The following is a 12,022-nucleotide window of genomic DNA, read 5'->3' as shown; positions in this document are numbered from 1 at the left end:
CACAGCATTCTATGTAAACTCTAGAAACAGAGATTAGCACTTTCTGAGATGCTCAAATCATCACATATGGCACTAACAATCATTATCAGTTAGATCACTTTGCTTCACCATTCTGGTGTTTGGTCTCAACAACAACTGAACCTCTTAACGTGTGCATGATTTTCTACCATGTAATTGGCTGGTTAGATATTTGCATTAACAAGCAAGTTGCCTATGACAAACTTGCACAGTGGTGCCCAAGTAAATTCAGCTTTTGAGCTTTTAATATTGAATGAGGTATATTTGGTGCAAATCTGTCCTAAAGCCATAATAAGCCACTTATTAACTTGCTTTTATATAAGTTTTGGACCCATGAAAACCATATGAAAAAGACTAAACATTCAGTTTTATAGCACCATACACATCCTTTGTTTTTGTTTTCTTTTGGTGGATATAATACTTTGTTACATGATTTCTGAAATGTATCAAACTGTATTTAATTAAATGGCTTTGATCGATGACTGACAAAGTCTATGTTAGTAGATTTGCAATTTTTTTTTCAAACTAATGTAATACAGATTGATTGGGTTGGTTCATTACATCTATAGATATGTTAATTGCGAACTCCAATATCAAATGGTTTGCTAAAGCCTAAAACAGTTCAAATTACAGTAGGTAACCATGGGACTCCTTACCCAATACAACAGTTCCTTAATTATTTCATGTGCCTTTCCTCTCCACTTTCTGTATTTTCCAGGCCTTTAAACCTATCATCATCATTTATTTATATAGAGCCACTGATTCCGCAGCGCTGTACAGAGAACTCATTCACATCAGTACCTGCCCCATTGGGGCTTACAGTCTAAATTCCCTAACACACACACACACACGTCAATTTGTTAGCAGCCAATTAACCTACCAGTATGTTTTTGGAGTGTGGGAGGAAACTGGAGCACCCGGAGGAAAACCACGCAAACACGGGGAGAACATACAAACTCCTCACAGATAAGGCCGTGGTCAGGAATTGAACTTATGACCCCAGTGCTGTAAGGCAGAAGTGCTAACCCCTTAGCCACCGTGCTGCCCATGAATTTTGCTAGTGAATGGGCCATAGTATTATTTTGTTAAAGTGAAATTCCATGTTAAATGTTGTGACTCTGGAGTTCTCCTTTTAAAACTTTAGTATGTGCTGTGTTTCTATCAGAAGGAGGGCAAACATGAGTAACCATAACTTACAAATGATCTTATTATTTGGATGGTATGAAAACATAGGCTCCAGATTCCTTTTAATCATTGTGCAACTATTGTTTTTGTCATAAAGGCACGTGACATTGTTATAAAACTTCCATGTTTTAAATTAGACAAAAATAAAAGAAATCTGTTCTTTAGCATTTGTTGTAATGTTGAGTTGCAGCAGCATTGTTTATTTCAGTTATCTTGTCATGTAATAGGACATTGGTTCACCAAACATTGGTTCAGGTTCAGCAGCTCACAGTGAAGTCACATGATCATTGCTTAGTAACCCCCCCCCCCCCCCCACCTCTTTGACACATGAGCCATTTCTTTCATATGATCACTCTGAGCTTACTTTATCCGTTGACCTAGTTTTCTCTTTCTTCCACATTACCCTTGTAAAAACCTCAATGTGGAGGATATTTCATTACTACATTGGTATTTTGCAAGATCAAGGAGTCTGTTGTTAACACTGGAACTAAAAGGCTTCATATTCAGAAATGTTGTGGGGTTTTTAATGCTAGTTATGTTTGGGTATTTTATGTTAACTGTGATTGCTTTTAACTGCACAGTGCCTCTCTTTCATTTTATGTAAATAGTGGTGTTGTTTTTATTAGTACCTCTTTATTTTTGTAGTGAACGTATCCCAACATTTTCTTCTCAAATTACGAGGCTGGGCAAGAACAAATTGGGAGTCATGGCCGCTCTCGCCGCAGACGCTAAAGACCTCTCAAGATCTGTCCGCTCCCTGATAGAAGTGGACTGTGAGTTTTATGCAATATGTTTTGTTTTTTTGTTTTTTCAATATTAACTATCAAATTGCAATTTCTCATTTGTTCTAAATTCTAGACTATGGGTTTTAAAAATTGTTTCCCTGAACATTTTTGCCCTCCACAAATACATGAATTGAACTAAAAGGAACAAACACAGAGGAAAAAAAGAGAAAAAAATCCCCAGCTATTAACAGAATTGCTGTGAAGTGGCAGGTGGCTTTCCATACATTTGCAAATGTGTGCAACTGAGATTTCTGCATTTTTATGTATAAGTAGGAATAGTAGCTGATTATAGCAGTGTGCTGGGGGATTTTTTTTCTCTGTGTTTGTTCCTTTCAGGATAACCCCACCCTTTCAAGCACCTGCTATAAACCTATAAATTGATTGAGCAACTTCCATTTCAGTATTGTATGTTATTTTCCGTGCAAGGTCCCTATTTTTAGAAAGAATTTTGTGACCCTTCTCAGAACTTTTTTCAGACCTATCTAACACTTTGTTTTTAAAACATTCTTTTTTGGAATGTTGGTCAAAACATTTCCTCTGGTTTTCCAACTTTAAAGATGATGTTGACTATTTTAGGGCTATTACACAAAGGTATGCATGGCACCAATGGTCTGTGTGGACGCACATGAACTTTTAATTTTGTGTTTAATTCAAAGCACCATATTTACAATGAGTTAAAGAAAATAATTTATCTACCCTGTCTACCTTTGTTAATGTGTACCAGCAGGGAAGCCTTTTCAAGCCATGAACTGTCCCATTTTTTTTTGACATAATGAGATTTACTGCACAGGAGGAATCAATGAGGGCAAAATGACTGACAGGAAAGTTGTAAAACTGTAAATCATGTGAAAAAATACAATCATTATTGTATCATCATTATGCAATGAAGCAAGTTTTCAGTCACGAGAAGCACTGATAGCAAGTAATGTGTACTAGCACTATCTATATATAAAGTTGTTAATATTTTATCTAATCCCGACAAATTATGCAGCGCTGTGCAATCAGAGAATGCTTATCATTTAAATCAGAGTCCCGTACCTAGAGATCCGGCGCATCTCCAAGGGAGTATGCCACACTTATGTACACATGCCCATAATGTAATCTAGTTGTGTCTGCACACCGCCGCTCCACCTCTCTAGGAATAGGGGAGTGCAAGTTTGCTGTATTCTAAATTTCACATTGTTTTCCTGTGCATGCGTCCAATGCTGTATCAGGCCTTTTGGTGCAGCTGTGTACAGTGATTTCAGCAATTTTATTTTCTTAATTTCATCCATAACCCCTCTTTGATTCAATAGGTGGAATGGAGCTTGTATCCCATATAGGGAAGTATGTCACCTGGAGTTATCCCAGCTTGCAAGATGTAAACATCCAATTGCAACCAGCCATTGTCAATCCACCAGCCTTTTCTTTTATTGGAGACTGCTATACATAAACTTATAACATTGTGTTTACCAATAAGCAGAGACCACAAAGCAGAGACCTTAGCAGCCTCATTTAATAAGAGCATTATTATTTGAAACATAATCTGCTGTCATTATGTGTGCCTGACATTTAAAAGTAGCAACAGAATAAGGCAGTATAGCAACAGCAAGATGCTGTATAAATACGTCTGCATGTTTAATTGAAGTACCTGGGGCCACAAGGGAGCCTTGTTAATGTGCCATAGTTACAAAGGACAATGTCAGTATGTGTAGCATTAAAGGAAATGTTAGTACTTACCCCCCCTGAACCCTAATGATTATATAGCCAGAATGATGTATATCATCAGCCATGCAGGAAAATTCTTCAACACACAATTCAAGGCAGACATGAGTCTGTTAAAAGGTCAATCATATTCATTTGAGGGATCAACTGATTGAGCAGGTAAGAGAGTGATGGGATTGAGTAGGCACATTTTACTAAAATAATGTTATGGCCTACAAGTGTTACTTCCCATTTTGTGAAGCAAGATGTGTGTAATGGTAAGGTCCTACATTGGGTGATGATAGCATGTACAGCATGAGGGACATAAACTGTATGTATAAACTGTATAAAGTGGATGTCCTGGCACTATGTTGGCTTAGGCTGGAATAAGTTTGAAGGTCATATATGACATTGTTCTGCACTTGTCTCTGTGTGGCTGAGCTAGGACTACTAGAGAGTAAAACATGTTTTGTGCACAAAAAGATGGAAAGGTTTTTTGGTAGTCAGGAAGGTGAAAGCCCTGGCCTACAACAGGTGGTGCTCAAATGCTAGTAAGGTGATTCCATTCTTCAGACCCATAAGGGGACAGGTAGTACTAACTTCAGTAGACCGTAAGGCCTAGAAAACAAACTAATTACCTTTATATTAGTGGACTTGGCACCCTCTACAGTTCATGAGATGCTTTACTCATGGTTCAGGTTTTTGGCCTAGGTAGATGAAATAGCTTTAAATTATCTGTAGTTTGAAGCTGGACATTTTGTGGACATGCAACATTGTTTCAAGACCAATAAGAGACCTTCATTGAAGAGTAAGAGGAATTTAGTGTAACCCTGAGGAAGTCTGGTCTCTTGTTGATCTCCACAAAAAAAAGCAAACTTTACGTCAATTACTGTGTGTGTCAGTTGTGATTTGTGGCAGAATAGTAGCTGGTTAGGAACAACACGAAACTTTGTAATCACAATAGAGGTAACGGCTATGTGTCCTGGATTGGGCGTAGTTCTTAGACATTCCAGGACCTTCAGAGTTTTTAGTAGAAAACCTGTGATACTAAAAATAATTTAGCTTCAGAATATAATACTTACCCGCTCCATGATCCTCTGCACAGCCGGCGTCCTGTCACTTCCGGGTTGCAGCAGTGCAGATCACGTGACTTCTGTCTCCAGTATATAAATCGCGCTCTAACACAAGCCCTGTGTCAGAGGAACAGGTTACTCACCTGACTCCTGGCTTCCTGTATCTGCTTCTGTTTTGCTACTTGCACCTTCTTTTGACTGCTCTTGTGTACTAGACCCGGTTAGGACCAAACTACCCTTTTTGGATCTCCCTTGGCACGGCTGTCATCTGCTCCTGTGTACCAGACCCGGCTTGGACCTCACTATTCTATTGGATCTCCCTTTGGCTCGACTGACATCTGCTATTATGTACCAGGCCCAACTGTACTTCTCTATCCCTTGGGGATCTCCGTTGTACGTCTGACTTCGGCTACATGTACCTATCCAGTATTACATTGCCGTTTGTCTATCTGTCTCCCACGTCTGTAAGCTTAGCGGGGACCGCGACCTGCAGTTTCTCAGCAGCCAAGCCCATCCTGCTTTGCAGAAGTTCTTGGTGAAGACCTGAGAGGCTGTTAGACTCCGCACCCTGCTAAGCTATTACTAATACTGACTGGGGGACCCCCCCTAAGCATAACACAGAATGACCAAACATAAAATGAGTTTCAGTTTTTAACAACCCAATCAAACAGACCGACTACCAACAAGCCAATGGAACATTGTTAGTAATTAGAAATTGAGTAAAAATTTGACAGATACCCAACAGCAAAGTAACGGGATTTGTCTTTTGGCAAAATACATGCCCTCCCGCCACCTCACACACAGTAACATCACTGAGAGAGGTGATTGCAGTGGTTAAACAACAGGCGTGGCAATATTAGAACACTTAAGCTCCAGGGGCAGCAAAATAATCTACAGAACCATCAATCATCAACTGTTAACCCTTGCTTAGTATGTTGTAAAGGCAAGGAATACATTATAAGCATCAAGACAATCTTCTGGGGAACCCCTCATTTTGTTTTAGGTTTTTTTCAGCAGCTAAGTCTTTTTGTTTTTGTCTGTAGACATTAACCCCATTACATGGCTGTTCTTGCTGATTCAGTTGTTGAGTTGTCTCAATTTAAAGTTTTCCTCTTTTCTGATCAAACCCTGAAAGCAACGGAGAGCTTCTATAATTTACATAAGTGTGAGCTTTTTATTTCCTGCTTGTATAGCACTTTCAATTGCACAGTTAACTGAACAAACTCAGCCTTTACTGAGATTCCAGAGTGAACAATCCTAGGGTTGCCTCCTCATTTAGGGATAGAAATGCTCGATCCAGCTGAAAACTGTTTCTCGAATAGGAACAAAAACTAAATTCAAACTAAATAAAAAGGCTGAATCTGGTTTGACTATTGGTGAACTGGATGAACATGGTTGAATAGGATTGCACACCTCTAACACGAACTGCAAACTCGAGCCGCATAATTCTAATTCAAATAATTCGTAATTTTTTTCTGCGGTATTGTTGCAATTCTACTATCAAATATGGCTGAAAAAGTTGTTATGATGGCCTCATAAATAATCTCAAATTCATGTTGTTGAATGGCCAGATTAATATGCTTTCCTTCTTGATATTCTGCATTTGGTGAGGTTTTGATGCTGCATTTAGGACAGCCTCAGTAACTGCATTTGTAACATCCCACTCTCTGTGTCGGTGTGAATACTCAGGTACTTTGTGTAAGTCCTTTATCCCACCTAGCATTGTGGGTGCAGGCAATAAAGGATCAGAGGGCCCTCTCATAACGTGGGTGTTAACACATAACTGCATAGAGTGAACTCTGATAATGTCGTGTGGTGCAGTGCAAAAGTTATTAGAAATGTTGGGCTTCTTATCATCTCTTGATGACAAGAGAACCCCTTTATTTACAGTCCTCTCCTCCTACGTTTAAACAATATCTCGGGACTCTCCTACTGCAGTCACACTTTTCTACACAACACTTTTCTCTCTATAGGGTTACCCCGCCCCCCAACTTGATGCCAAGTAGTTCAAATGGTGCCACACTGCTTTCATCAGCGATATCCCCTTTAATCCAAGGGGCTCTCTTAATGGGGCTTTTAGTTGTAATCTCGTGGCAGCTGCCACGCAAGCATCTTCGGGTACCTGATATTGGGTATTATGTGGTACCTCTGAATGTGGTATCACACTTTTGCTTACTTAGTCAGGGGCTATGGCTACTTTGTGGCCTTGCAGTGTTCGCCAAAGCCCTTCTCCACCTGGGACCTGTGACTTGCCTCCTACATCTTTGGTCCCAGTGCTGCTCACACTCCCCCTGGTCATGGGAAACCAGAGACTTTAAAGACTCTGGTTCCCACATTATGTACCTATCACCGGCTTTAGTCGCTTTTGTGCCACTGACCATACCCCCTAATGACAAGGCTGTCCACGTCACCATCTCTCGGCTGCCCTTCCAGTGACCTTGCATGCCATCAGGCTGGGAGTCGTGTGCGGCATCTCTAAACGCCGGCATGTGAAACCTCAGTTTAGTAATTAATGCTAACATTTTGGTCAGCGCTTTGGAGTGTAGTAACTTGAAAGTCTATGGTTTATCATAGATCAGTATCATTAGAGTCTGCAAGACAATGCAGAAAATTGCTTTATCTCAAAGTTTAACTTTTTCTGTTCCCAAAGGACATATAACCAAAGTAGATATACAAACATGTTTTCTTTGAACATGATTAGGACATGGGGAAAAAAAGCGTATAAATATTACAATGTTACAAGTGAGGTTTTTTTTTCCTTTTCTTTTGCTTCGATGATGTACTTGGAGATTTCAATTTAATTATACCTGTTTTGGTGTTTTAGATAGACTTTCTCTACTTCATCACAAGCAGTATTTTGTATTGGCATCTAACACACCTTCTTATAGGATAAAAATATGGTTGTCATTGCAATTTGTACAGGCTACCATTTCATCCCTTAAAACTTGAGCTATTGCTTATGAACCAGCAGGGTTTGCAGGAACTAATTACCATGGCCGTTAAAGCTCTTCTATACTTAACTCATTAAAATCATTTGATTTATTTGAGAAGAGCATTGATTGCACACTGTTATTTATCTGTTGGTGAGCAAGCTCCTGCAAAGAACTTACAGGGTTTTCTAGCAGAGTAAATGTAGCTTACAAAAGTCTCTTAACCAAGGGTTATTTTGATACAAATTACAAATTTGGTGACGCTGATGATTCTTTGTGGTTTTGTTCTTGTATGTGTTGAGAAAGATGTTCATTTCTTTTAAGTATCATTAATTCGGGGTGAACAAAGGACACTGTTATAAAGCTTTCTCACATCTCCAGATACCACTAATTAAGATGAAAGAGTGTTAATGAAATGTACTTGCTATTCCTTATTTACTAACAAACTAATTGGATTTAACACCATAAAATAGAGATCTGGCTACTTATTAAGGTTTAAGTGTTAGTCCATAAAGTCCCTTAAATATGAAACATGACAATATTTGCTTCAGACGATCTTCTAGTAATTAACAGGGTTTCAGAGAAAACATTTAAGCATGTATTTCATATTTACATTTTTTTACATTATGTTCTGCGATTAAACAAGTTTGCATTACACCTCGTACCAATGTAACCACTGATTGACCTCTTTCCCACTTCCATAAGGTGTCCCTAGTGTCTTATTCACCCCTAAACCACAGTGTAAATCCAGGCTACACTCTTACTTTTCAAAATTCAGCACAAAACAAGGAGTTAGATAAATGAAATATAATCTTTTCATAAGCCAGTTGTACATAATAAGAACTAGGTCGCCAGTGGATGTGGACTCACTAACGCTCCCCAGGGACATAGGATCCCATTATCTGTTGAATTACTGCTCAGAGTGTTGCTCAGTTGGCTGATTAGAGTTCACAGATTGCAGACTTGTACTTAAAATCCTCTACAGCAGCATTTTTTGTTCTCAGGCAGAAACAACTTAATTCAAATGGGTTACTGACTTAATTAGCTGTGAACATCTCGTGTATGTCATGAACTTTTATTTGTTCCTGCTACCTGAATCTGCTTTGTTGTGACTTTTTAATGCTTTAGAAAAAAAAGAAAAAATAGTTGTTTTTTTAATTTTAGATGTATTTTTGTTAAATGTAGTTACACAAATTAACTTACAAGTAAAGGGTCCAGGCCAATGATTCTGTAGAATATAAGCTTTAACATTGTATTTAACGTGTAAGCTTGTTTGTACTTGTTAATTATACATGTGCTACCTCTGTTAGCTTAACGGTGCCAAAGCTCAAATCACTGTTTCATATCTCCCAGTGGCTGACGGCAGTGAATAAATTATCACATCACCCAGGCATCAGGGGAAACATCCTTGCATCCTCCCATCACTTTACAGTCCGATCGGTTTGCCTTTCTATGGTGTTATCACGTAACTTTTAAAAAGTTGTGGTTAGCAACAGCTGACTGGTAAACCCATATAAGCCATAGAAATCCCACAATAAGAAGCAAATATTATCTGAACCATTACTGTGGTTGGCAAAGCTGCTGTTGCATTAGTGGGGCTAGTAGTGACAGCCATATCTATATTTCTAAATGATAGACACTTTTAGTTATTTAAAGGATAACTAATGAATTTTAGACTTAGTAGCCAATGAAAGGAATGTTACATGTTGGTCATAAAGTCACATCACACAGAAAACAATCAGCCAAGTGCTGAGGGTAATGTTGCAAATGTCATTGTTTCGGGAACTCCATGGGGTGAAATGTTGACATGAAGAGAATAATTTTAATTGCTTTCACACAAAGCACCTGTCTGTCACTAGCATTACTAACAGCTGAATGGGGAAGGTATAGGGCTAGCATTACTAATAGTAATGCTAGCCCTATACCTCCCCCATTCAGCTATTAGTAATGCTAGCCCTATCCCTCCCCCATTCAGCTGTTAGTAATGCTAGCCCTATACCTCCCCCATTCAGCTATTAGTAATGCTAGCCCTATACCTCCCCCATTCAGCTATTAGTAATGCTAGCCCTATACCTCCCCCATTCAGCTATTAGTAATGCTAGCCCTATACCTCCCCCATTCAGCTATTAGTAATGCTAGCCCTATACCTCCCCCATTCAGCTATTAGTAATGCTAGCCCTATACCTCCCCCATTCAGCTATTAGTAATGCTAGCCCTATACCTCCCCCATTCAGCTATTAGTAATGCTAGCCCTATACCTCCCCCATTCAGCTATTAGTAATGCTAGCCCTATACCTCCCCCATTCAGCTATTAGTAATGCTAGCCCTATACCTCCCCCATTCAGCTATTAGTAATGCTAGCCCTATACCTCCCCCATTCAGCTATAAGTAATGGTAGCCCTATACCTCCCCCATTCAGCTATTAGTAATGCTAGCCCTATACCTCCCCCATTCAGCTATTAGTAATGCTAGCCCTATACCTCCCCCATTCAGCTATTAGTAATGCTAGCCATATACCTCCCCCATTCAGCTATTAGTAATGCTAACCCTATACCTTCCCCATTCAGCTATTAGTAATGCTAGCCCTATACCTCCCCCATTCAGCTATTAGTAATGCTAGCCCTATACCTCCCCCATTCAGCTATTAGTAATGCTAGCCCTATACCTTCCCCATTCAGCTGTTAGTAATGCTAGCTCTATACCTTCCCCATTCAGCTTTACAGCTGAATGGGGTAGATATAGGGCTAGCATTACTAATAGCTGAATGGGGGAGGTATAGGGGTAGTTAAGCTCTACAGCCATGAGTATGGCAGTAAGTGATCAATGCACAGAGCCCAATTACTAGGATTCACTCCCTATAAAATAGGATGAGATAATAGTACCATTTTGGATACATGATGATGGATTTTAACTTGTGGTGATTATCTAGAGATCCCTAATATTTACTGTTGTTTGTCTCTGGGTTTGTGAAGCTTAGTTCTCTTCCAATATAGATATTATTTAGTTGGACTAGCCAGGGCTAGTCTACAATATATATTACACTTAGCACATAACTACAGTGCCCATTGTCTGTTTTGGGCCATTTCTGTTTTAAATGAAAAAACAAAACATTAGTGTCCCTATGCATTTCTTAAACTTTAGTAATGTACAAGATGTGCAAGATAATGTGTCCATATAAAGATACAAATGTTCTGTTTTTTTTAATATTTTACCTAGGTCATAGTTTATCCATAAAACAAAATCCTTCTAAAACGAAGCCCTATCTGAGACAAATATATAATTGATGGCTATATTTACCCTATATGCACAATCCTATAGTAGCACAGTGTACCGCTCACCAGAGACACCTGTATGTCAGCCGCTGTAACCACACTAGTCATGGTCTTCACCTTTGGAAGACCAGTTCCTCATTGAAATTAACATATTCACCAGTACTGGATTGTCTCTGGTTTTGTGCACATAGCACTAGTCACTGACTAGTATGGCTAACTATTGACCAACGAAAAGACAAAAAAGGTCAGATAGCCCAAGCCTTCTGTATGTTTGCATAAGTAAGGTGAAATATTGAGGTAAAAATTGTCAATAAGATCATGGCGAGTAGCAAGGAAAGATGGTCATGAGCAAATCAAAGGTCAGCAACTGTAATCCAATAACACCCAGGTCAGAAAACAAAGCCTATAACTTCTATATGCACTGTCATATTAAAGAGTATGTGGTATCTATCATTACTAATTTAGGGAGTAGTCATACACCATGCTTATGAAAGCATTAATTGGAGATTTGGCTATAAAACATAACTGTCCTGCAATAGTACTGACTTTTTTAAGGTTAGCTATAGGTTTTTTTTGTTGTTTTTTTTTTAACCAGCTGTGCAGTATGACCATATAGATCCATTTATGTTCACTGATAGACAAATGATCCATAAATACTGAGCTTTTTTCAGGCAATAGACAAATATTCATTTTTTTAGTGTACCATTTTTATATATACGAGATCTCAATATTGTATTAAATGTGAGCTGCAAGGCTGAAACTTTCTTCATTTAACATTAGCTGCATCCAATTGTTTAATTCTCTATAAATATGTGCACTTTCATAGTTATTATTTTTGACAGCCATGGGTAGTAATGAATCATTTAGTTCTATAAATGCTTGAAGGTTGATTACGAAGCATGGAAGCCAGATGACGCGTTGCGCTTACTCTGTCCCTCACCTCCTCTCAATGTCATGCTCAGTTGTTTCCATGGAGATTCATATCAACGTTCTACACAGCACAATAGCTTGTTATACTTTATAATGTAGTTAAATTCTCTGCAGACACACTATTACTTCAGTGGATGAGGTCAACC

At 38.8% G+C, this 12,022-nt stretch overlaps 1 protein-coding gene across 2 annotated transcripts in view; it reads left to right on the top strand.

The window, feature by feature from the left end:
- The window catches only part of STXBP4 (syntaxin binding protein 4), a 127,265-nt gene that overhangs the window by 73,649 nt on the left and 41,594 nt on the right, over positions 1–12,022 (top strand). For both annotated transcript variants that reach the window (XM_075216754.1, XM_075216753.1), the window contains one exon: positions 1,849–1,976. In XM_075216754.1, coding sequence (XP_075072855.1) covers positions 1,849–1,976 — 128 coding nt within the window. The remainder of the gene's footprint in view (positions 1–1,848; positions 1,977–12,022) is intronic.

This window comes from Mixophyes fleayi, chromosome 6, assembly GCF_038048845.1.
Source record: "Mixophyes fleayi isolate aMixFle1 chromosome 6, aMixFle1.hap1, whole genome shotgun sequence".
NCBI lineage: Eukaryota > Metazoa > Chordata > Amphibia > Anura > Limnodynastidae > Mixophyes > Mixophyes fleayi.
Note: the sequence above shows the minus strand (reverse complement) of the source record. Positions and strands in the feature narration are given on the sequence as shown.